This window comes from Euprymna scolopes, chromosome 20, assembly GCF_053919585.1.
Source record: "Euprymna scolopes isolate OS-2025 chromosome 20, ASM5391958v1, whole genome shotgun sequence".
Classification (NCBI taxonomy): Eukaryota; Metazoa; Mollusca; class Cephalopoda; order Sepiida; family Sepiolidae; genus Euprymna; species Euprymna scolopes.
In genome coordinates, this window is record NC_136501.1 from 87,603,425 (window position 1) to 87,629,240 (window position 25,816).

The 25,816-nt window shown below is 34.0% G+C and overlaps 1 protein-coding gene across 2 annotated transcripts in view; it reads right to left on the bottom strand.

Moving 5' to 3' along the window:
• Positions 1–786: 786 nt before the first annotated feature.
• Positions 787–25,816, bottom strand: part of LOC145241534 (glutamine synthetase-like) — a 255,939-nt gene continuing 230,909 nt past the window's right edge. For both annotated transcript variants that reach the window (XM_080104579.1, XM_080104580.1), the window contains 5 exons: positions 10,134–10,295; positions 9,174–9,320; positions 6,612–6,739; positions 4,583–4,782; positions 787–2,077 (listed from right to left, as the gene is read on the bottom strand). In XM_080104579.1, the coding sequence (XP_079960705.1) occupies positions 1,792–2,077; positions 4,583–4,782; positions 6,612–6,739; positions 9,174–9,320; positions 10,134–10,295 (923 nt within the window). In that variant the 3' untranslated portion in view covers positions 787–1,791. The remainder of the gene's footprint in view (positions 2,078–4,582; positions 4,783–6,611; positions 6,740–9,173; positions 9,321–10,133; positions 10,296–25,816) is intronic.

A 25,816-nucleotide genomic window follows, 5' to 3' on the forward strand; every position in this document is an offset into this window, starting at 1 on the left:
GCTTTCCAAGTTCTGACAAGATACTCCTGAAGGTCAGAGGGTACATCAACCAAAACATTGGTAGTCCAAAGAATCCAAAAACCATTGTTATTCTCACTTTTGGTCAACGTAAAGTCAGACCATAACATACTTTTTTCCAATAAAACTTTTAATGGTACAAAGAAGTTGAGTAAGAATCCATTCCAAGTGACAGTCATCTCCAATTTGATAGTTATCGCCTTTAGTGAGGATTGAACTGAGAATAACCCAACATTTCTACCCGATCATATTAGAATTGTTCAACTCATGGCATAACGATTAAAGGTGTTGGTTAACAATTAGGTTTTAAGTGATTCTCTTTATTTGTCTCCCTACAAAAGCAGAGGGGGATTTATCCATCCCTTTCTCATACCATAGCGAAAAGATGCGACACAAAATCAGGTAAGTGGGATTTGAAAAGTCAACAGCCTAGAGGAAGAACGTTCTGGCCAGCCTCCTCAGCATTTCCCAGTTAATTAGCAATAATAAGCTAATCTCTTCTCAAAGAGTAGACTTTCTAGAACAGCCCAATGGAGAACAAACCATTTAATTTTAATTTTTTTTTTTTAAAGAGACGGGCATTAAAGTGCGACAAAAATTAATGATTCCAGATTCGAACTTCTCCATTGAAGGAGAATAGGAAAAAATATTACATTTTGGTTCAAGCCTGAAGGCCTGATCAGTTCTTAAATGACTGACTTTTGAAGTTTAAAGAGAAACCTTACATAATGAATGGAAATAAAGAAAAAAATAAAAATAAAAAACAAGTTCAATTTCAACGGGTTTTTAATGAAAGATTTTAAAAAATAAAAGAGTTCAAACATTTTTGTTGTCCGTTTACAGATTAAAACCTTGAAATTATTACAAAGACATTTTTTTAGTTTCTTCAAAATGGTAACAAGTTACTCCTACAAGGAGAAAAGACAATGGAGAATGTATGCACTAATTTAACCCATTGATCCATCAAGATTTGTACACCCAAAAAACTTGGAAGACTCTTTGTTAGAGAGCATATTCGAGGAATCTCAACAAGAATTATTTAAGATCTTTTCATCGGCAGTTTTTAATATGAAGTGATGAAACAAAGTTTATTTTAATTCACAATTCTTTTTGCAATCCAACCATTTTTGTCACTTATAAACTTCAGCTCATGTTCGACCTGCCCACAAAGTTTCAATCATGAATCTCCAACAGTCTGTTTTATCACCAATTAATGTCATCAGTACGAGGTGCGATGCTATAAGTGTGGAAACCTTTCTGGATCATACCTGCCCAGATTTTTATCTGGTGTCATTTCAAATATATCTATCAAAACAATCTAGACTACTGCTGAACTGAAGAGGGATCAGCACTGCATAAATCAGTGATGTGGCAAGAAGAAATTGTCAGAGTTAAGAACCATTTTGGATGTTGTATTAGCAAACTGTGATAAAATAGATATCAAACTGAATGAACAAGTCAGACATAAACTGAAATTTAGTTGTAGGAAATTGCAGAAAGGATTGTGAATTTTAGTAAAAATTCCACAGGTGGAATCTTTACAGTTGAGGGTTGTCACCCTATATAAAAATAAAGAAAAATCTTAAAACAATAGTAAAAAAAAAAAAAAAAAAAAAAAAAAAGTTCAAGTTAAGACCTTCCCACCCATTTGAAGTAAATTCCATTTTATTAAAAAGTTTTTTTAATAAACCCCAATAAACCTTTCATGCTTTTCTTCCCAATTGATAAGAGAATCAAACATTCATAATCCTTCCATACATAATAGTCTGATTCTTAATCCAAGAGGACTGTTTTGCAAATGATTTCCGTTACTGCGTAGGGATCACAATTTGACGAAGGTCGTCTATCCTCAAGGTAGCCCTTGCCATCAGCAGCCACCTGTCTTGGAATACGAATGCTAGCACCACGATTTGCTACCCCAGCAGAGAAATCATGAATTGAAGAGGTTTCATGAAGACCCGTCAGTCGTCTCTCGTTGTCCTTGCCCTTGTTGGGATCGTACGCCTTGATGTGGTCTTCGTGATGGAAACTCATCTTCTCAATGGCTTTTTCTATATGTCTGAAAAATAAAGAGTTATGCTTAGAATATTTGGCTTTATTAAAAATAAATTTGATGATAAGAATAATGTTGCAAGACTAGATTACAGTTGAGGTAGCAGAGTCAGCAAGGCATAGCAAAGGAAAATATGGAAGGAGGGGATAAAAATGAGAGAGAGAGAGGAGAGAGGGAGAGAGAGAGGGGGGGGATAAATAAGGATATGGCCAGAAATATTAGTTTGAAAGTCAATTTCTTAAAGCCGAAGTATGGCCAACTAACTGACTGAACCCAAATCTTGCAACACTAGTAATTAAATAAATGCTTGAGATCTTTCACCTCTTTATGAAGGGTGGGGTGGAGTGGAGGGCTAAAGTCAGCAGAAAAAAGAGAAAAAGATGAAATTTTAAAAATTTTTATTTAGTCCTATCTGAGGATGGGGCATCCTACCAGATAGCGACTTTCACTCGCTATCTCATGCATTTCAACCATTCCTTTAAGTGCAATTATTTGTGTCTATTTTGCACTTGGTTCACTGGGTATATAAAATCATGACTTATAAAATTATTGATACGTAAGAGTATTTCTCCCTTTCTTGACTATCAAAAATAAAATATTGCTCAGGGTTAAACATTAAAATCAATCTTCAATAAGAAATCAATATTTGCTTTATATCATTGAACAGATTTTGTAACACTAACAATGACAGTGTGATACTATCAACAAAAAGAAAAAAAAAGAAAGAAAGAAAAGAAAATGAACAGGATTGGTTGTTGGTTGTTTTACGGCATATCAATCCTTTTCAGCTTATTTAATGCCGAATCCAGTGATTTTGAAAATTTTTTTAATAGAATGTTCTTTTTTTCAAGTCATTTTCTTTTTAACCATAGTTGGGACCCTAACAGGTACTACCACTCCGGGTCAGAGTGAACCTGGGAGCAAAGGCAATTAAAGGGTGGCTCCATACTCCCCAAAGCTCGCAAACTGGAGCTTCACCATCGGATATAGTTAAAGATCATATTCAGGACACAAATATATATATTTGCATTTGTTAAGGTGTGGCAGTAATGGGAACGAGAGATCAGCCAATTTTGAAGTTAGTTTAAGAGAGGTGTTGAGTTTCCTAACAGTTTGGAGTTGGATGTTAGATCATGACTGGACCAGATCGAGAAAGATTTAGATCAACAGGAGTTGGCATATACTGACAAACAGGCCAGAGACACAGAGTGCAACCAATATTTGCAGAATGTGTCAGACTTGTACACTTGTGTGTCAGTAGTCCCCCTCCCAAGCAGTCGTGAACATGAACGAACAAATGAATGGTCAACGTATAACTTGGAAATTTTGACCACCCAGAATCTGATTTCTCCTTAGAAAAAGTGTCTGTAAAACGAGACGAGTTCATGCTGAGAGATGAAGCCCATGAAAAAGTAACGTGGCTGTAAAATGAGGAGTTTGCATACAATGGTGGCATCCCCTGGTCATTTTTCTTTTATTTTCTTACTGGTACAGTATAGTATAGTATAGTATAGTATAGTATAGTAATATCTATATTTACACAGAGGGGAATTTGGTTTACTGGGCAACTTTTAGCGCTTGTTTTAAATTGGAATCGTAATTGGAAGGACAATTATTTGTTACAACACTGATAGAGACAACACAATTAATTCAACAATGGTGTAGAAACTAAGTGCCCGACTGGCACAGCAAATGGGCAATCACAGCCTGTGCAGTAAGCGAGTAGACAGACTCGCTAGCAGGATCAGTTATTTAAATCTGTATACTCTAAGCCTATATTCCCATTGTCACTGCTTTATTAAATGTTTGTATAGTAGCAGTGTCAGGAGCCTCATGAATGCTGAGCCCTCGCCCAGTTTCCTATAGCTCATCTGCAGTGCAATGATGGATCTATGACCAGATGGATCAGCAAGGCAAAATCTGACAAAAACCAAACAGGATTTGCTGAATGCTCTACACTTGCTTATAGAAGTTATTCTAACGATGAATCAATTGCACTGGTGTTTGCCTATGTGGAGCATTTATCATCCTGAATAAACTACTGTAGGAGCATAAATACCTAAAATTACAGGATGGTTGGTTGGTTGGTTGGTCAAAGAAAACTTGGAAGCAAGTGGTTCAGCAAGACCATACAGTGGAATTCAGAGATTGCTTAATCGCAAGAAGTGGACAGTGGCAACATCCAACCATATAACAAGGGAAAAGTGACATTAAACGAATAGGAAAAATATCCAAATATCTTATGCACATTGTATTTAAACATGAAGAGGCAATAGTTTTATTTTAAATCAGGTTAAAATACATGCGAAAGCACATGAGATTCTGCGAGACTGTTATATAAGGCCGCATGCGCCATCTTTGACCCTTTTCAGCATCATGACGCTGCGTCGGCAAAGCGCACACCGAGGCCGTTTAAGAGGTAAGCCTGCGTTTCCACAATTTTCGCCACATTAAATCTCAAAGAAAATGTTATGATTTAGTTAAGTGTCAAATTTATAAAAATCAACTCACTGGAGGCCATTGTCTTCTCTCATTTCAATGGTGCTGAAATTGGTATGAGCTCCTGCACCATTCCAGTCTCCAGTCATTGGTTTCGGATCAAGACTAACAACAAGTCCAAAGTCTTCTGCTACACGATGCAAAATGTATCGAGAAATCCACAAGTGATCTCCCATCTCAACACCTTCACATGGACCGACTTGGAATTCCCACTGAAAAGAAAACAAATTGCATTCTTAATTTAAGGGAAAAAAAAAAAAAAAAAAAAAAAAAAAAACTTTAGGAAACATTTATCAAATACAGGAAGTTACCAGCTCAGTAGAAATCACAAAAGTTTTCAGTAATGAATGCCATCTCCATAGACATGAACGGTCCAATGACTGGAGGTGAAACGTCTTCAGCTATGTCAAACTCCTAATATTTCAGGAATAAACCGAAGTACTATTGAATCAGACTGCTGGAACATCCCCCCCCAACCCCCTCTTTATACCAACATGTGAATTTGCCCTTTTAAGACTCAAATGGAAAACATTCATCTGCTCAAGAACAATAGATCGGTCACAAATTGCTGTGAGCAAATGAGATTAGCAAACAGAAAATGATGAAGATCATACTTGGCAGCTTGAAAACTCCTGCCAAATACAATGCAAAGCTCTTATATGACTACAAAGATATGCACGAAGAAACATAGGATGATGGAAAGCAAGTTTTTTTTTTGGGGGGGGGGGGGGTCACCACTAATTAAGACCCGGAAGCCACTCAGGGATAAGGGTTATTGTGTATACAGTAATCAATGGGATAATATCATAGTAATAGTTGGTATTGGAGATTTGATAAAGTGTCTTACTTAAGGGGGCGATTAATCAGGAATTTGTTTATGTTGGACTTGAAGACATCCAAGTTGTAATCAGGTGGGAAACAGGCAAACTGAAGAGAATTCCACAGGCGTGCACTTCTCAGAAAGAAGCTTTGTTCATGGAATCTACGTTTTGATTTAGGCACAGATAAAGAGTGGGGGAAATTACTGACAGTGGTTTTAGCTAGACAGGTGTTTATTGTGAAAGATTGGCGAGGAGGGACCAAATTTTGGAGCTTGGACGAGCACTTGCCATGGAAATAATGATAAAACAAGGACAGGCTCGCAACGTCTCTTCTGTGGGAGAGAGGTTGCAGGGAAGAGAAAAGGGCATCCCCCACTAAGCCACGAAGTCTATTTTGTACTTTGTCAAGGCAGGATAGGCTGTTTTTAGAAGCTCCAACCCGGATGTGGCAGCAGTACTTTGGACGTACTTGGCTTTTATACGGATAGAGTTAATTTTATGAGTAAAATATAATTCTCACAAGAATTATGAATTTTTTTAGTACAGACTTTTATTTAGAATTCAATAAGAGACATTTATAAAATCGACTAATCAGATTTCTAGCAAAGGTTTTCATGCTATTAGGATTTCTCCTAATCACTTTCCAATATTAGTAATCAGATGAAACATGATTGAATTAAATATGACATTTGATGAAAATCAATAAGAAATAGTGTGGTAATAATGCTAGAGAGAAACAGAAATAAGTGACCAGGGTTAGCATGTAACAGCTGTAAGAAAATAGTGGTGCACTAACCTAGAATCAGATTAGGAAAATTTAAGAGTGCAAAACAAAAGGAAACTTCTTTTGGACACCATGTCATTTGTGTGCATTTGGCTGTTGAAAAGAAAAACATGCAAGGACTGCTGCTACTTATGAGCGAGTGTTGTTAGTGAAGAGAAAATAATATGGCGTAAGTGCATGTTCTTTTAACTCAAAATAATTTCCATTATTAATATATAATTCCAAAATTTGTTTTTAAGAACACAGCTTAACATTTGCAAAGACAAAATTACCAGTTTTAAGTCTTGCTAATGAAGCTATTAAAGTCCAAACAGAAAGGAAAATGATTCCTTTATAGAAGTTTAAAAAAAAAAAAAAAATTTTTTTAAATATTATGCAACCAGCTAAATGTATGCAGGTGCTACAAAGTGTCAAAAAAAGTTTTAAAATTATTTACCTGTGCTGGCATGACCTCTGCATTGCATCCTCCAATTTTGACACCAGCATAAAGGCAGGCTCTGTAGTGGGCTTCAACAACATCACGTCCATAAACTCGGTTGGCACCAACACCACAGTAATAAGGACCTGGAAAAGACAAGACAAAGTTAAACAAGTCTAAATTAATACAGTTTGGCAAAATATTGAGATGATAGCAAATAAAATACACAAATGGGAGTTATGTGGCAGAGAAAGGAATAGTGGCATCATAAACATGACATACAGAATACCAAGAATGCAAGAAATAGAGCAACTCTTTAGTATTGTCTGCAAGACAACGCAGATGTGTTTTTAAAGGCCTTCTTCCCCCCCGTGCCTCTATCTATCCTTTTAAGAGACTTGTGTTTTTAATCATTTTCTGCATTCTTTGCAAATTTTTGTTAATAAATTAAAATGCTATATTTTGTTTATTTTACAGATTCACTTTTACAAAATTTATACACTCTGACAACCATGGTTTTTGTAATTAACTTGTTAAATCAACAAAGTTTACAAAATCTGACAGGTGAGAATTTGTGTCAATATAGGGGAGGCGATCATACGACAGAAGTTTTCTGCTGGCATTGCTAATTCTCTCGGTCTTTGTTTTGACTTTTCTATATTTACATCGGCCCACATTGTTGGATGATTGTTTTTGTTTTGACAGGTTTTTTTTTACATCGTCCCACATTCCTTGATCGGAATTAATTGTCATCTTATTTTGACCTTCGATTTGAAATAATTTTAGCAATTCTAATCCGGAGTTAAATATTTTTCATTGTTTCCTGATCTCAATTTTTTTATTGGAATGTAGGGTTGACATCATCGCCAGCGATCCAATTAGCAATGGTTTTGCCTGCATGCGATATTTTCCAGGGTTATCAGTCATCTACGCAACATAAGCTTAAAAATGTTGACTAAAATATGTTGCTAATTAGCGTGTAAAGAGATGTACAATTACGATGATTAACAACCATCACATTAGAGATGCGTGTTAACCATTACTAACAGGTTACACTATTCAGAACACGCTAGTAATGTTTGTTTACATGACAAAAATTTATCTGTGTTACAGATTGACATCTTGAGACCAGGATTTCGCTCAAGTCAAAGGGCAATCTTATACATAGATACAGCATGAAGTTGTTTGCTAACAAATAACAATTGGCATTTTTTAAGATGCATCCATAAATATATCTTTAACCGTCAAGGTAGATTTCTAGATTAGATCTATTAAAATAAATTGAAATTTGTTGCTAATAGAGCAATACTTAAAAATTGATGAACGAACGGGCAGATGGTTCAAAAACAAATGTAAACATGGAATAAATGGCTGCATGCTTAGTTGGTTGCATAGTTGTAATGTATGTGAGGATTTGCTGTGAGTGAGAAATATTTTACAAAGAAAAAGCAACCAGAAATGGAAAATATTTCATTTGATGGTGGACCATACAGAATTTGACAACTATTTGAGGAAAAAAACAGTGCCCTTTAAAAGGGATTTAATGCGGACAGAAAAGTACCCCCCAAAAAATAATGACTAGCTCAATGGAGGAGCCTCCACCCTGGACAGTATTTTTTTATGCTCAAAGATTGGCAGCAGATTGGTCTTTTCAAGTTGATATTATTTATAGTCCTTTCTGGTGTGATCTCAGAAATGGATGGATATATATATATATATATATATATATATATATATATATATATATATATATATATATATATATTCCAGTATATGGGCAAGACAGGTCAGTTTTGTTTACTGGAATCTGACAGACTCCAAGGGTTTGTGGGTCTAGTTTTTTCCTTGAACTTTGGTTTCAATTTAGATTACGATTTCTCAGTTGCATGCAAGTTGTTTAGTAAAAGAAAACAAATACTATTGTAACCGTCAACAGAATAAAACCTTATTACTAGTTTTAAACAGAAGTTTAAATTTTATTTGGATGGGAATTCGTCTGTAGCAGCTCTGACCAAGACAACCCAATTGACACAAAGGGGTGTTAAATAACAACTTTGAAACAGGGTGTATAACTTGTGCAAAAACATGCACGAATGGTCATAGAATAACATGATAGAATATTAAAAAAATTTAAAATGTGATTATCATTGAAAGAGTTTATGTTAAAAAGGCGCGCTAAACAAAATGAATTAGGTTGGTGCAAATGTGTTTTTGACATTCAAATGACATTATATGGAATATTATTTTGTAACTGTTATATTGAGTTCTAGCAAGAGTAGAAAAGTATCCTAATGAGATGGCTAGCTGTCTGATAATCCCTTCTAAACTACAACCAGAGGTGAAAAAATATGAGTGTTTAACCAGTTGAAGCATGTTCACCTCTGCTCAAAAAACACAACCAAAGGTATTTATATTTCACACGTACAAAGTTTTTATTTTTATACTTATAATTGGAAATTCCATTTTCTAATCGCTCCAGGGAGATAACTGAATACGATTTAATAAACTAAATCAGATTTATTTTTCTATATTACTGTTTTCCTAAAAGATATTAATCTAGAGGAGCATAATTAAACTTACCTTGGGGTCCTGGATAACCATTTTTAGGCCAGCCAAAAGGATAGCCATCAAAATCTTGGAGTGTATATTCTTGTTCAATTCCAAACCAAGGATGATGATCTTTGACAAGATCCATGACTTTGGCACAGGAATGCCTGTTGTTGGTTTCTGAAAAAAGAGAAAAGGGATTTCATGCAGACCAGGCAGTACTTGAGGAACAATCTTCATGGGTTCTATGCAAAACATTTGCACAAAAATAACAAATCAGCAGATGACACGTCATGACAAACTACTAAATGCAAAGTTCTAGTAATTACAATAAACTGCATGAAATTCATTGGGATAGAGAGAGACTTGGCATTTGTAGTTTTTGTTTCAGATTTTTTTTCTTTTTTATATTACTTCAGTATAAGTTCTTGGAAATCAAGAAGCCTCTTCCTGGAAATAAAATTTAAATTCTATGAGATTCAGTAGATATGTTTAATCAAGATTTTCTACCTATAAAGTTATCAAAAAGCATTGAAAAAAAATTTTCCTCTTTCAATTAAACACTTAATATGTTTAAGCTAACTTTAATATTTTACATATTTCTTGGTTTAGAACAAGAATCTTTCTAGTATGATGGTATACCTGGGGTAACATTACTAAAATGAAGTGCACCATTCTTTGTAAAAGTTAATGCATAGCCATACTGAGAGGATTTTATTTGGGTATCAAAGAGTGAAGGATCAAAAACCAATCATCTGTATACCCTGAGAACTCAGTTAAGTACTAATGCTTGAACCATGACAATGCTGGTCAGTTGGTCACAGTGAGGATCTTAACTCTCAGGAAAACAGAAAATCCTTCATATGACACCACACACACACAAGTATGGTGAGAGTAACATACTATAATTCATCCTCATTATCCTTAATGAGCAGCAACTCATGAGTACACCACACAAAAAAAAAAAAAAAAAAAAAAAAAAAATTTACTCACCAGCAGGTTTCATGTTGTATTTATAAACATCACAGAGAACTAATTTGTTGTTTCCGCGACGAAAAGGGTCACTGAAGACTCTTACAGGATACAAATACATATCAGAGTTTGAGCCTTCAGCTTGACCAGTACTGGATCCATCAAAGTTCCATACAGGACAATCTGTGAAATAGAAACAAATTAAAAGTTAAGTCTTCACCTATTTCAATATCTGGAATTTGCTATTAAACAAAAAAATACATAGATCTTTAGCAAAATAAAAGACCCCCCCCCCTTCCCAACAACACAAAGTAGTTTTGTTTGGTTGTTTTACGGCATGCCAACCCTTTTTAGGCTATTTAATGCTGAATCCAATAATTTGGAGAAAATTTACTATTTCTGTATCTACACTATATCTATTCTACATCTTCAAATATTCATGATGTTTGTTTTTAGACAACTGTTTTTGCTTTTGAATTTGCAGAACATGATTGAGTTGTGGAAAGGGAAAGGAAAAAAAATTTTGGTGCCTTTTAGGTCAGGGTGCTGGTATCCTCAGACAGCCTGATCTGGTATCACCAGTATTGGATAGATACAGATAGTTGACAATAAATTTGTAAGGTTAGAAACAAAAACTGCTTATCATGAATAAGAAATTCATCATAAAAATATTTTATATGGCCACGTGTGAGTAGAAAAGGCAACAGTAATAAAAAAATTTTAAATATAAAAAAAGTAAATAAAACTAAATAAAAAATAAAAATAAAAAATAAAATACAAAATAAAATAAATAAAAAATAAAATAAATAAAATAAGAAAAAATTTTTTTTTTAAATAATTGAACAAAAGCTTTTCTTCTAGAAAGGGTGGGGATCAGAGATGGATAAAGTGAGTTATTGTTTTTCAGCATATGAACTCTTTGGTGTAAACTATTTTGGTAAAGGATTTTATGCTTCAGGTTCATAATATTTTTAAACATTTAATAGATTCAGTCTTGTGTTGCAATTCTTAGGGCAGTTCGGTTTATTGGACATTTAGATACAGGGTTCTACATTGCGAGTGAAACAGTTGCATTTGCAAGTGATTTTTTCAAAGTGGCGACTAAAATTAATGAAACGCTTATCTTTTGGCGATTGTATTTCTTTCATTGACAATCTTCCAAGGCTCACTACTGAGTGAAAAATATCTTTTCAACTTTTTTTTTTAAATACAAAACGAACAAAGTTAAATTATTTAAACACTAAAAGTTTAATAGAACAATATACTTTTTTTTTAAACAAAGGCTGTTTAAAAAAATATCTGAAGAAATTAGAATGTTTATACCTTCAAGTATCAACATAAAATTTTTTGTAATACACTTATTACAAAAAAGAACAGAAAATATTTCGTTGTGAAAGGTCAACTAAAGATAAATTTGTCCGTAGAGCCCTAAGATATTAAATTTTGTGATATAAACCCAGACTTCAAAAAGGACATCATGATATACACTCTGGTGTCATTAAATAATTGCTTCATAGTACCAACATTATAGTATTTTGAATTGTGTAATTTCAATAAAACTAATTGTTCTATTGTGAAACACAAGATCTCCATCGAAATAAACAAAACACAATTTGCATCAGCAAGAGCAAAGACACCCAAATAGCAGGAGCAGCCACTGATATGACAATAGTGTCACACAAGTGACAATGGTGCCGACCTGTGCTTTACTTTGATAGACTGTTAACGACACATTAAGTTGTCAGAAACTATGCTTTTTGTACCCATCCTTCCACTAAGACACGCAGTTCATTATAGCAAATAATTATTGGGCAACACACATTGCCCAAGGAAATAGCTAAACTAAGAGAGAGAAGGCCAGAAAATTTTGACAGATGAGATACAAAAATGTGATAAAATATTTATAAAAAGACTTCAAGTGACAAACTTAATCTAAATTCATTCAAAGACATGCTAGATTTAAATAGAAATAAAACATGGAATCAGAGATCAACATTCCCGACAGCAAAGCTCATCGTATCTTTAAGACACATCTAGCAGCAACAGTTCCCAATCATTTATACCTGAAAATATGCTTACAACTACGTCTGTAGTGAGTTGCAGGTTTGTAATGTATGCAAATAAACTAGCCACAAATGATAAATATTTAACCAAGAAAAGAGAAATCAGCCAGAAATTGGAAATATCTGATTTTGGGGTGGACTACCCAGTATTCAAGTCATCCACTTGAAAAAGAATGAAGTGTCTTTACATGAGGAGTTCATGCTAAGAGATAAAGTCCTTAAAAAGTTATAGGTTTTCAGGTATAAGGTTATCATCTATGAGAGTTTTGTGAAAAATTATGGCTAACAACATCCATGACCCCCCCCCCCCGACAACATTGATTGACAGCAGATTGGACTTTTAAATCTTCTGGTTTTGTACAAGAATATCTATTGCAGTAGACTAGCAAGCGTATGTGTGCGTGTGTAGAGGGTGGTCACTCAGAGTTGGTTCTCTACGTGCAACGGAGCCTGTGTGAAAATATCAGCAGGAGCCAAAGGATAGCCGGCTCGCAAAAATATTAGCAGCAGCAGCCGTTAAAGTATGTGTGCAAATTAGCAAGCGTGAGCAACCTTGCATCACAAGAAAAGGAGAAAAAGCTATGTGGTCAGCAGAGAAGCTGAATGCGTACCGGGGAAGATGGACATGTAAAGTCGAGGGCGAAAAAGCGCTGGCTAAGGCCGGAGTCAGCTGATGTAGACAGACTTAAAAGGTGCGCGTGTGTGTTTGTGTGTGTGCGGAAGAACTTTGGAAATATGAGTGCGATATTTTGGAGGAACCACGAATAAATGCAATTTATTTGAATTAAAAAAAAAAAAAAAAAATGCAGAGTCGGATTTGGAGGTTTCTTTTCTGTTTATGCTTTTATTTGCTTGTTCCTTTATAGTGTTACTAGATGCAGTGGGGGATGCAAGAGTGGTTTGAACTGTGGAGACACAGTTAAGTATGCAACCTTAAAAAATAAACCCGTTACTGGTTTTAAATTAAAAACTAAAATTCTTCTATTGCAACACCAAGACCACAGCTGACATTTGAATGAAAGCAACAACTTTAGACTGACACAATTAGCAGAGAATGAGAGCCTGTGCAGTAAATGCACACAAACCCACGTTCACATGTTAGAGACTTGTAAGTGGTATTATTTGACAGAGTCTACAAAGTCAATTTTCATAATTAATCTAGTGGAATTCAGTTTCAACGGTCCCATTAAATTCAGAGTATAAATGCTTTTCAAGTTTCAAATCATTTACGATAAAATCTAATATATAAAATCTAATATATAAAATCTAATATATAACATCTAATATATAACATCTAATATATAACATCTAATATATAACATCTAATATATAAAATCTAATATATAAAATCTAATATAAAAGGCAAAATTGTGTGTGCATTTGTATGTTTCGCAAAATCTTCCGACAGACGTGTCAGAACATGAGGAAATCAGCATCTTTTTAAAGCGCAGTCTTCTGGACAACAAATGTTGAAAAATTGGCCAAAAACATTTATTCCTTCACCCTAAACTTGACAGTTTTTTTTACAAGGAGTGGTCGCTTTTTTCGTCAACATTTTCGCAAGTCATCGTCTCCATTCGATTGATTACACTTAATTTCAACGCTCTCGACTTTCGCTTGCGCCATGGATGCATCGGCTAAGATGTTACATTCCCCCCCCCATCCTTCGCGTTACAGGTTCGAGCATGCTAGCCTACAACCTTTTTTTTTTTTTTTAACAATACCTTTCCCCCACCCGGGCTGCCTACCGTTGTTTTGCTCCCCACCCCCTCACTACTACCACTTTTTTTTTCAGGGTTGCTTACTACACCATCGCCACACACCCGGGCAATGCTGGGTACCCCAGCTAGTGTGTATTAAAATCCATATTCAATTTATGAACTAGTAGAATACCTTGTGAAGCTTATACACCATACCTTAAGAGATTTTTCCCATTTGTGCATCATTTTTCTTAAAAATACATTGCAAAATGTCACATTTTGAAATATCCAATTTCAGAAATGGAGAATACATGTCTGTTTCTTCAATGTTTTTGTTTTAAAAAATTATATATGTCTTACATGTTTAAATTTGTTCTACCATATACAAATCTGCCAGACGCTGGTTTTGTTGCTGTCTAGACTGAGGTTCTGATAAATCCTAGGAGTCCCCCACCCCCACACACCACCTTTCAGACTGTACATCATATCTGAGAAGAGGTTAGTTTATTTCTAATCGGCTAAAATGTTCCTATCAGGAAATGATAACAAGACTGCTCAGACATGTTTTTGTAGGCTAATGTGGCTCATACTACTCCACTGGCTTTTCATTGAAAATTAGAAAATTTGCTTCTTTTTTTATAATGTACTAGCGGGGGGGGGGATACTCGGAGTGGCTCGGGTGTTTATAGGTGTGTGGGGGGAGGTATCAAAACAACTGCGTTTAAAAAAAAAAAAAAAAAAAAAAAAAAACGTTGGGTGGGTGTTTGGAGGTGTAAAAGAAAAAAAGTTTTAGTAGGAAAGTAGGCTTGAACCCCAAACCTTTGACGTGGAGATGGAAACGAAATGGCAAAAATCCTGGGACCTAACCATCTCGGTCACGAGAGAAGAGGAATGAAAAACCTCTTAATTTAACATTTATAAAATGAAATTAACAAGTGCGAGAATCTTAAGTCGCATGATGTTTGACCTTGAAACATGACGTAGCTTCAAGCCAGTTTTGTCTTGTTTTATACTGAAAAACGAAAGATACACGAGACGCTCTAAAAATCTGAAAAAAAATAGCGTGTGAAAGTCGGGCAAATTAAATAGACAGTCGACCCCAGTTTGTAACTCATAAATATTATCATTTATACGTGATATAAAAACTTTTAAGATGGAATGAGCCGACCAAAATGTCCAGCAAAAAAAGCCTTTTACAGACATACAAAAACGCGAACACACATACATTTTCGCTTTTATATATATAGATAACAAAAAAAATGCAGATTTTAATTAAACAAGTGAAAATCTATATGAATTAGTGCTGGGACGTTAAGAATCTTATCAGAAATGGTTTGTGCCTATTTTCTGATGCCAAAAACAATTCCTTTCTTTGTTGTTTTTTAATTTAATTTTGTTTAAAAATAAATTCTCCCACTGCTGGTAGTAATAATAAAAATCTACATTTTCACATTTGACATTTTTTTTTTTTTTTTTTTTTTTTTTTTTAAATCAAGGGGAAAAAATAGCTTTATAGTTAAATATTTAGAAATTTATAAGAATCGGAATCTAATCAGGGAATTTTGTACAGAATCAGAAGAAATATTGGAATCGTCCCATCACTGATATACTATTTTTTTTACAACTTTATATATACTCCCTTGATCATCTACGATTTGCAAATGGACGTCGTCTCTACATTTATTTTGATAGACTTTTATAAAATTCACGCTATTCTGTTCTGTTGCGTGTTTGTCGGTGTTTTTCATATAAAAACAAAACTGAAAATCGAAATAAATGCGATTCCATCTTGAAAGGCAATCAGCTTTGATCACTGTGGGGAAAACAGACAATTGCTATTCATTTGAGAGTTCCCTTTTTCCAGGGGAGCTTGGTTTCCCCAATATCGTGGGGAAACAAATCTATGGAAAGCTGAACTGGCTTTCAACCAACATTCATTTCTGCACCTGTTTGAACCGATTCACTTAGCAAGTCAACTTTTGATTGACATTGTTCAATTTGAACGCTGTTCACTTCCCATGTCTTAGAGTATCAGTGTCACATTTTCTTTCACTTTCTTTTACGTCTTCGCATCACATGTTCGTCACAAGCCTGCCTGTCTACTAACATAGTTTTTTTTTGTTTTTTTTTAAACACCTGGGCAATGTCCGTCACGGGTTCGAGCCTCCCTCCCTACTAACATTTTTTTCCCCTCCAAAACCTGGGAAACACCGGCCACCCCCGCTAGTCTATAATATAAATCTCACCTATCTGTATGTATGTATGATGTATGTATGTATGGCCAAAACTTTCGACGGAGTCGACGGATCCTGACAAGATCAGTATCATTTTGAAGCTTGACATCTCGGATGACAAATATCGAAGAATCAGTCAAAAACAATAATTCTTTCACCCTAAACTCGGCCATTTTGTACAAGGAGGAGTCAATTTTTTTCGCCAGCATTTTAGCAAGTCATCGGGGGGGGGGGGGGTAAGTGCTAGAGTTCATCTGAGCACATTTCGTTAAAGTATTTGTAAAATAGACACAAGAATGCAACATCTTGATGATGGGAAAGTGTTTGGAGTTTGACAGTACCGAACTTATTAGGTTTGGCAATTCTTTGAATCCTGTCTGGGAGTGAGAGACTAGTAGCAGATGCACCAGCCCAAATGTAGCAACAATACTCCATGCACAGGCGAATGGTGGCCTTGTAGAGGTGTAGGATACACTAAGGCATCAGCAACTATCTAACACAGCAGCTTTGGCAATGCCTTTGATGTACTTATTCCAATTCATATTCCCAGTGAATGTTAAGCTAAGGAGTTTGAACAAAGAGTTTTTCATGTATTCTATGGTTTTCAGTGATAAAGATTTATTGTAATTATTAACAGAAAAAATAATCTTAAAAAAAAGCTTAGTCTTGGCAGCATTAAATGTTACCATTTATTTTCCCATTCCACGACAGACTGGTGGTCTGTCCTAAGGCTTCAGCCATTCTTTAGATGTATGTTCATGTATTTTCCTCATATCTTTTATAGAGCACTGTGTCATCAGCAAATATACCCATCTTGGAAACAATTTTATTTACAGGGAAGTCATTTCTGAATATCAGGAATAAATAAAGATCCAGGGATCAACCTTAAGGCACACCCATATTTATACTATGTTTTGATGTACAGCCATCAATGACAATATAGATTTTTCTCTTATACAAGAAATTTGATTATATTAATACTATATGGTTTAAATTTTCATGAGAAAACCCCTCATGTCATACCTTATCAAAGGTCTTAGATATATCAAGGGCTACTGCACTAGCTTCTTCAGTCTTATCCAGTGCATAGTATATACATTAAGATATTACGGTTAGGATATCCGCATTAGAATGGGCTTGCCTAAATCTATACTGTTGGTCGGAAAGAAGTTTAGCATCCATGAGCTGGTGAACTAGTGCTTAATTAAGATCTCAAAGAGAAGGAGGAACTAATAGGGCAATAATTTAGTGGGTCAGTTCTTTCACAAGAACTCTTATAAACTGGTACCACAGAAGCAATTTTCCAGCAGTCAGGAAAGTTAGATTTGGTAAGGCATTTGTCAGAGTTTGGAGAAAACTGAGGTAACCTCAACGGGGCATTTTTTTAAATAGTATAGCTGGGATGAGATCTGGCCCACATGCCTTTGAGTCCAGGTTTTTTAGGATATCCAACTTTGGAAGGCGTGATTTTCAAATCAGTGTGTTTTCTGTCAGCAAAGAAAAATCTGAGAGGGAGTGGTTTACTAGGCTGAAATGGGAGGTGGAGACAAACCATCAGGCAAGTAGGTTAGCCTTCTCAGTTGCTGTGCAAACAAATTCAAGGTTGTTGAACAGTAATGAAAAATTGTTGACTGTTCATTATTTACTACACTTCTAAATTTTACAGAAATCATGAGTTTCTAATTTCTGCAGCTTTATGTTTATTGATGGTTTTGGTAGGTCTTTTCATTATTTCACTCTTATTTGTAGTGTCTATATACTTTTGTCTATTTATACTGGATAAATCTGCAATAAAGACAATATCATGCAGCCCAAATTTACCAGTTATCAAAAACAGTAACCCAATATAAAACAGCCTAGAAAAAAAAAAAAGCTATAAATGACACAAAAGAAAGAAAACAGTTAAAAGTTAGATATACAAAAAGTTTATCAAAATATAAAGTAAATAAAACTAGATATTTCAAGTTGAACTTAAATTTACTATATTTATCCATTTTTTTTATAATCTAAAGTGACTGGCTTGGAATAGCTACTTACTGTTTAAGTAATATTTACTTGTATCAAAACAAAAAAAAATTACAATGTAAAACAAAAAAAGAAAAATATACTAATAAAATTTATATTACAAACATTAAATAATTGGGGTTGGAGAAAAATCAAATAAAAGCTATATTTGAAAACAATTTCTGATGAGGTTGACAAGTTCTCGCAGAATTTTTAATTTTGATTTCAAATGATGTATTTTCAAATAAGTTTTCATTATAAAACCTTTACTTTATATATCATTTTAAAGAGCATTTTTTGCTCTATCTAATCGTTTAAATTACAATCGTTTTAAAACAATTAGCTTTTCAGAACATTGAATGCAAGATGGAAAAAAAAGCAAATTTGCACAATTTTATTTCAATTCAAGCAAGGCCAAAAGCTGCTGAAACAGCTCGCAATATCAACTAAGCATTTGGCCCAAGAACCACTATTGAATGCACAGCAAAATGGTGGTTTAAGAAATTTTGTGGCAGCAGCAAGTCTTAAAGACAATGAGCATAGTGGTCAGCCATCAGATGTTGACAACAATCAATTAAAGAGCCTTAGTCAAAGCCAATCCACAGACAACTGTTCAAAGACTTGCTTCTGAATTAGATGTAATGCATACGATTTCTAACCACCTGATAGAGATTGAAAAAAAAAAAAAAAAAGTAATTGATAAATGGGTGCTTCACGAATTGAACAACAACCAAAAGAAACGCCGTTATGAAGTGTCATCTTCCCTTTTCAACGGTGTTGACTTACGATGAAAAGTGGGTTCTTTACAACAACCTGTGATGCTCAGCTCAGTGGTTAGACACCAACGTCGCTCCACCACACTTCCCAAAGCCAAAGTTGCACCAAAAAGTCATGCTGAGAGTTTGGTGGTCTGCGACCGTTCTCATCTATTAGTTTTTGTTTTTGAATGCAGGCAAAAATCATTACAGCAAAGAAGTACTGTCAACAAATAGATGAAATTCAGAAATTTTGACGACACCCAGCATTTATCAACAGAAAAATTCTCCATGACAATGTCCAACCACACATTGTCAAACCAACCCTCCAGAAATTGAATGGATTAGGCTACAAAACTGCCTCATTCGCTCTGCTCTCTAAATCTCTCACCTACCACATCCTGACAAGCTATATCAAATATACCTTCAGCAACTTCATCACCACCAGAACACAAGATTTTTACATTACTGGCATAAACTTATTTTGCGTTACCAAAAGTGTGTCGATTCTGATGATGCTTATTCCGATCAATAAATTTTTGTTTGAGCTGAGATATGTTCATTTGAATTTAAAAGTTAAAAACTACAAGAAATTTCTTATCAACTTAATTGTTTTATTTCGATTGATTCGGTTTACAGTATATCAACATTCTACAGCTTTTTAATGTCAAATGAAGTTGTCAAATGGAATCTTATTCGGTAGTAGGATTATTTTCTACTAGTAAATATACCCGCATTTCATTCAGGTACCCAAGCATACAGCAAAGTCCTGACATTAACACCTTTGACCTTGAAAAATAGTGTGCACCATCCAGGTTTGGTCATCGGTCCAGTGGTGTGGGTTGTAGGAGATTTTTACACACAGACACACACGCTTCTACATACATACATACATATATATATATATATAATTCTTAGAAAAACAATGTTTATAGCATAATTGATCCCTAGTCACAGTTTTGTTGTTTGTTCTTTTTTTAAGATCTAATAAAATAAGAAAAATAAGGATCATATAGAATAAAGAGTATTACTTTTAAATATGCAAAAAGAAAAAAAAAAGTCATAAAAATATTCTTTATGAAGCTAGCATGGATTAATAAGAAAAGTCAAGAGTTTTCACACAAAATTTCTACAACCGTTTCGCAGGATTTCTTTGTCAATAACGTTTGAACAGTGTTAAGGACGAGAAGTGCTTTACCCTTTTTTCAGAAGGATAGTATTCCTCCACACGTATGATCATTTATCGTTATAATAATCAGCAAGGCTGACTATGTGGATGTACCATCCAGCACTTGGGGGTGAGCATTTCCCAACATATCTCCCTCAATACACAGGCACAGAAAATGTCCAACACTCGGGCACTCACAAGCCCACAAGTCGGCCACTGTTGAACATTTACTGCAGTGCCAAGTCTGTATAAGTAGTGGTGGTGGTGGTGGTGGTGATGGATGTGTCTAGGAAAGTAAGAAACTGAGATCTTTAAGTGTTATTCAATTTGACATGTATTTCTTAAAAGATAAAAAAGATTAAGAAATGTATCATACTAATTTTTTTTTTTTTTTAAATAATCTTTTTAAGCAGAACTTGTCATTTTATACTTTTTATGTTTTTTTATTTCAAAAGGATTTTTTTTTTCCACCATTTTGAACTTGTTAAAACTTTTAATCAGCTTAGACATCTAATCTTTATCATTTTCTTTTGCATTTCAAAGCAAACATCTAAGATGTAGGACAGAAAATGTCCTGAGGTATGATGATGTAATAAACAAGACCAGTCACATCAGCAGACAACATTGGAGAGAGAGAGAGAGAGAGAGAGAGAGAGAGGGGGAAAGTATGTCGACTAAGTTAATAAGTAGGTTTGTTTATCAAGGGAGACTTCTCACCAGTCAAGAATATACATTTATAAATATAACTAAAGTATACAAACAAATCAAGTTACAATGCAAATACATGGCGTCATGCTAATGTAACAACCAAGACGATTTACATATCAATTGGATTCTTCAGACTATTGTTCTTATCTTGAGTGTTATTTTCACGTTTCGGCTGATGTCACTTTCAACCTTCTTCAGGGGTATCTTGTCAAAAAAATTTCAAACAGAACCCTTTAATTCACAAATGAATCATGCTTTCGTTTTGTCAGGCATGATTGGGCAGAAATCCTAAGTAATTTGCAATTGTTTTTCGAGTGTCGGCTGCACTGAGGATTGAACCATTAACCTCCAAAAGAGTAACTTTACAGCTGAATTTTACCAAGCACTTTCTTTATCCACTAAATCATGGGTCCTTGTGAAAATAATGTTCAAAGTGAGAATAGTAGTTTGAAGAATTCTACTATGAATAATTAATCTTCATCTCAAGAATTTAGAAATTTTACATGAATGTGTTTTTGTTTTTTTGTTTTTAATGTATCATCAAGGCAAGAAAACTTGAGGATACAGAGATAGAAATATAGCAAAAAAATTTAAGATTTTTTTTAACTGGCTTTGCGAATACCCTGTGAATGTGACTAACCAGTGAATGACCCTACGGGTCCATTTTTCTTGGCAGCTTAGCAAGCTAACCTTCAAATTTTTCACATATCCAAACAAACACATTTAAGATGTAGGACAAAAATATCCTTAAAGTACAACTATGTACCAACGTAGCTATCAGCAAAAAAGAGATTTAACCAGAGAGTTTGTTTATCAAATGAGACTGCTTGACAGTCAGAAACACACCAGAACTAATTGTATCTACCAGTTGTTGCCAGGGAATGTTTTGGATCTTGTCCATTGCTCATCATTTCATTTTAGTTCAGTGCAAGATCTCCGAAATCAAGAAGCCCTTTACTAGGGCCAACACTTGATTTTTGCATGAGATATCTAAATATCTTGAGTGTTTGAGTAAGATTCTCTTTTACCTTTGTCTTCAGGTGGCATTCACTCCAGATAGGTTAAGATGGCTCCTTCCAAGGAATTCATTGCATCTTGCACGAAAGTTGATTTTAAAATGTTGTGAAGGACATTAATTTTTCTTTTCCAATTGATACCATGCTGTAGTATAGCTTTCTTGTCATCTTAGTCTTATTCAATTCCAGGGCAAGAATTCATCCAGTTCGATGGCGTATCCAGCTTAATGTTGTTACTTGAGGCAACATGACTTGGAGATGGTGCACATTCTCTGTACGAGCCAGTTTAGGTTTTGTATATGGTTATTTTGAATATTTAGTCAGGGTTTGCTTGTAAGTGGAACTATTTTTAATCAGGTTGTCCTAACAAATCCCAGTGCAGAGAGACCTTAGACACTCAAGGGTAGGCATTCAAGTTCTGGTTTATAATTTGTATTATAAAATAAAATAAAAAGCATCATCATTCTGTACTTAATTTTCTCGCATTGAGTAGTGTTTACTTGATCAATAGGTAAAATCCAAATGAGTACTTTAAAAAGAAATGTATATTTGATATTTCAGTGCTTGGGATGAACGAAATGTTTGTTTTTAAATCAAATATTTGATCTACCCATTAACTACTCAATGGTTTTAATTTAATGGCAAAGTTAAGCTCATTTAACCAACTAATCTAAGTGATTAAAATAGGATTTAATTTTTTTTTAGATTAAAATTCAAAAATCCTAATCATCTACCAATGTTTTCAAATATTTAAGAGTTTTAAGTAGATGATATATTGGAATGTAAAACATTGAGTAGATATCATTTGTTTTTTGTTTATATTTTTTTTTTAATTTAAATATTGTTTAATATTTGGAAATTTTTGTTTTCCAAAAATAGATTAAAATAGCCGACTTGTTTCTGAAGTAATTTACACTATTGTATTTTATATTTGGTTTAACATTCGTTTTACATACTGGCAGGTGTTGAACGGCTTCAAGAAATTGACTTCCAAAGTGATCAGACTTGAACTTGCTACCTCAACTGTTCTACATCTACTAACACAAGAACTCTATTCTTTCAACATGGCCGTACTTATTGTAGTCTTCTGCACACTTCTTATAAGCATATCAAAACCAAGCTAGCGTCTCACTAGGTGTGTCATAGTTTTTGGTGAATTTTACACTCTTAACACAAAACTGCAATTAAAATATACAAAACTCGTAATTTCTCTTTTTAAAATGGTTTGTTTAATTTTCTTTATGGAATATACTTCCAAAATAAACTATTAAAGTTTTTTGAAAAATAATAGAAATATTTATTTTTTAAAAAACAGCGTTTACAAAGTGCCTGAGCGTGCTCATGCAGCCATTTTTTTTACCTAATGAAATCAATTGAATTTTACGAGTTAAATTTTTTCCATATTTTCACTTTAAAAATCTATCAAAATTTTTCTATTGGTTCAATTTTTAGGATATTTTCAGGTTCAATATTTATTATATTTAGATTAAGTTAAAATTAATTGAATTTTGTGAAATCTTTAAAGAAAACTGATTGAAAAAAAAAAAAAAAATATTGTATATTTTCAATAAAACCTTTTATTTGTAAGTTTGGTCTTTGCTCCTTTTATTGAAAAAAAAAAAAAATTAAGGTTTAAATTACATTATTCATGTTATAAGCTTCGAAAGATAGGGAGTCTAATTAATCACTCCTTTTTTAATGGCGACTTCTGACACTCCTAGCGTTTCACCTGCATTACACATCCAATGTATCATTCTATCATTTCTCTTCATAGAACATACTCTCCAGCATTCTTCCCTTGGTTGACTGGTTAGTAATGGCAGTTATTTATACTCCATCTAATCCTAATTCTTGCAATCATGCTAGCACCTGCTCCACCCTGTGCTGCAATGGTATCACCGAGTAACAACTAATCTAAAACTATCTAAATGATGTAATGGTAAATATGACTTGTAATGACCTTACATAAGTCTTTAATTCTAGATTATCATTTATATAAAAAAGTATTTTTGTATAGAAGTAATGAGACTTATTTTACCATCTAATTTAGGTTTGTAGACACACATTTAAATTATATAACCCGACTGGAGAAAAAAAAAAAACTGTTACAGAAGCCCATCACAATACATAGACAGCTAGAGAAATGATCAACTTGTTCAGTAAATTATAAATAACGGCTAATTAGAACATTTAAAATGGATAGGGTCCCCCCTTTCAAAAAAAAAAAAAACATAACTCAACCCTAAAAATAAAGTATATTTTAACATTTGGGTTCTTAAAGTATCCGGGATACAAAAAAAAGCCTTACTTTAATAGTAACAAGAAAACCCAACATAGCTCGATTGAATAAGGATCACTAACATGCAGGTTTTCATTATGTTCATAGCACCATTGCTTTTACTTCCCTTCCATTTCACCCCCACTCTATTACCCTAATATAGTCAAAAGAAGCTGAAATGTTGGAAAACTTAGAATTAGTATTCTATTATACATACAATTAAAATTATAAATATTTTAAGTTTTAAGTGTTCCATACCCAGGAGTCACTTAGAGGTGGGTGTGGGGGCACAAACAGTAATATAGAAATTTGCAGCTACTTCTATTACCTTTTCCAGATAATTTTATACATTTGGATATAAATTTTATCCAAAAAGGATATAAGAATTGAAGTTTTAAAAAGGAGATTCAAATCACCAGTTTCTTTAGGTTAGGAGGGCATTTAACGATTTTGGGAGAACAATCAAATTTTACATAAAAAAAAAAAAAAAAAAAAAAAAAGTGTTCGAAGGATTAAATGGAACCAAGAATAAAAAAAAAAAATATCTAAACTTTTTGGGCATTGGAATTGCAAAAATTTGTGCCTATTTTTGAAGCCAAAACAATTGTTATAATCATTTTTCGTTTAAAACTTGAATATTTAAACAGATATCACACATCCAGGCACTGATTTAATAAACAGTTTACGGCGATTCCACTCAGCATTCTAAATTCTCATGTCAGTTTTTAATGTAGGGAAAATCCTTTTCCTACAAAAGTGATAAAAAATTTGGTTTAAAAAGTTGTTGGAATATTTATTTCCAGAGCCAATGTGTGTGTGTTTGAAGGTGAAGGTCAAACCAGTCAGGGCTTTACATTGCGAGTGAAACAGTCACATTTGCGCGTGATTTTCCAAAGTGGCGACTAGAAATGACGAAACGCTTATCTTTTGGGGGCTGTTACTATTTTCAACAACTTTATATACTCTTAGATTATAAGATTATAAAATTTATGATTTGCAAACGGAGGTTGTCTCTACATTTATTTTGAGAGAAAAAAAAAAAAAAAAAAAAAAAAAAAAAAAAACCCTGGTTTCGAGGGTTTGTCTTTCTCATATAAATAAAGCGAAATTGAATTAAAACAAAGCATGTATTGAATGAAGGCAACCAGCTTTGATCACTGTGGGGAATACTCTTCATATCAGAATTGTTATTCATGAAAACACTGCCAGAGCTCCCCATCTTGGAGGGGGGGAGCTTGTATCCCCCAACATCGCGGGGAAACAAATACGGCAGAAAGCTGAAAGCTTAACTGGCTTACAGCCAAACTTAAGTGCATGATTTCATTTTTACGCTTGCATGAACTCATTCACTTAACTTTCATTTTCTGCATGTCAACTTTTCAATCACTTTTCACTTCTAGGCCTAGCGATAAAGAGGTCTCGTTTTCTTTCACTTTCTTTTCCACCTTCACATCAAGGCTTCGGGTTCAAGCCTGCGTCGCATACTACAACTTTTTTCTTTTTCTCAACACACCTCCAAACACCTAGGCAACGCCAGGCACCCCTGCTAGTATATCATAAAATTAAATGCTGTCGAGACAGCATGTATGAAAAAGACAAAAAGGAAAAAAACAAACATGAAGAAATAAAAATTTATATATATATATATATATATATATATATATATAATAAATAATAGATATATAATAGATTTGGCATCTGAAACAGAGCCATATTATTTTTAAATTGTTCTAGGTTTCAATGTTCAAGTTGGGAGGGAGGAGGGATTAGTCCATTGT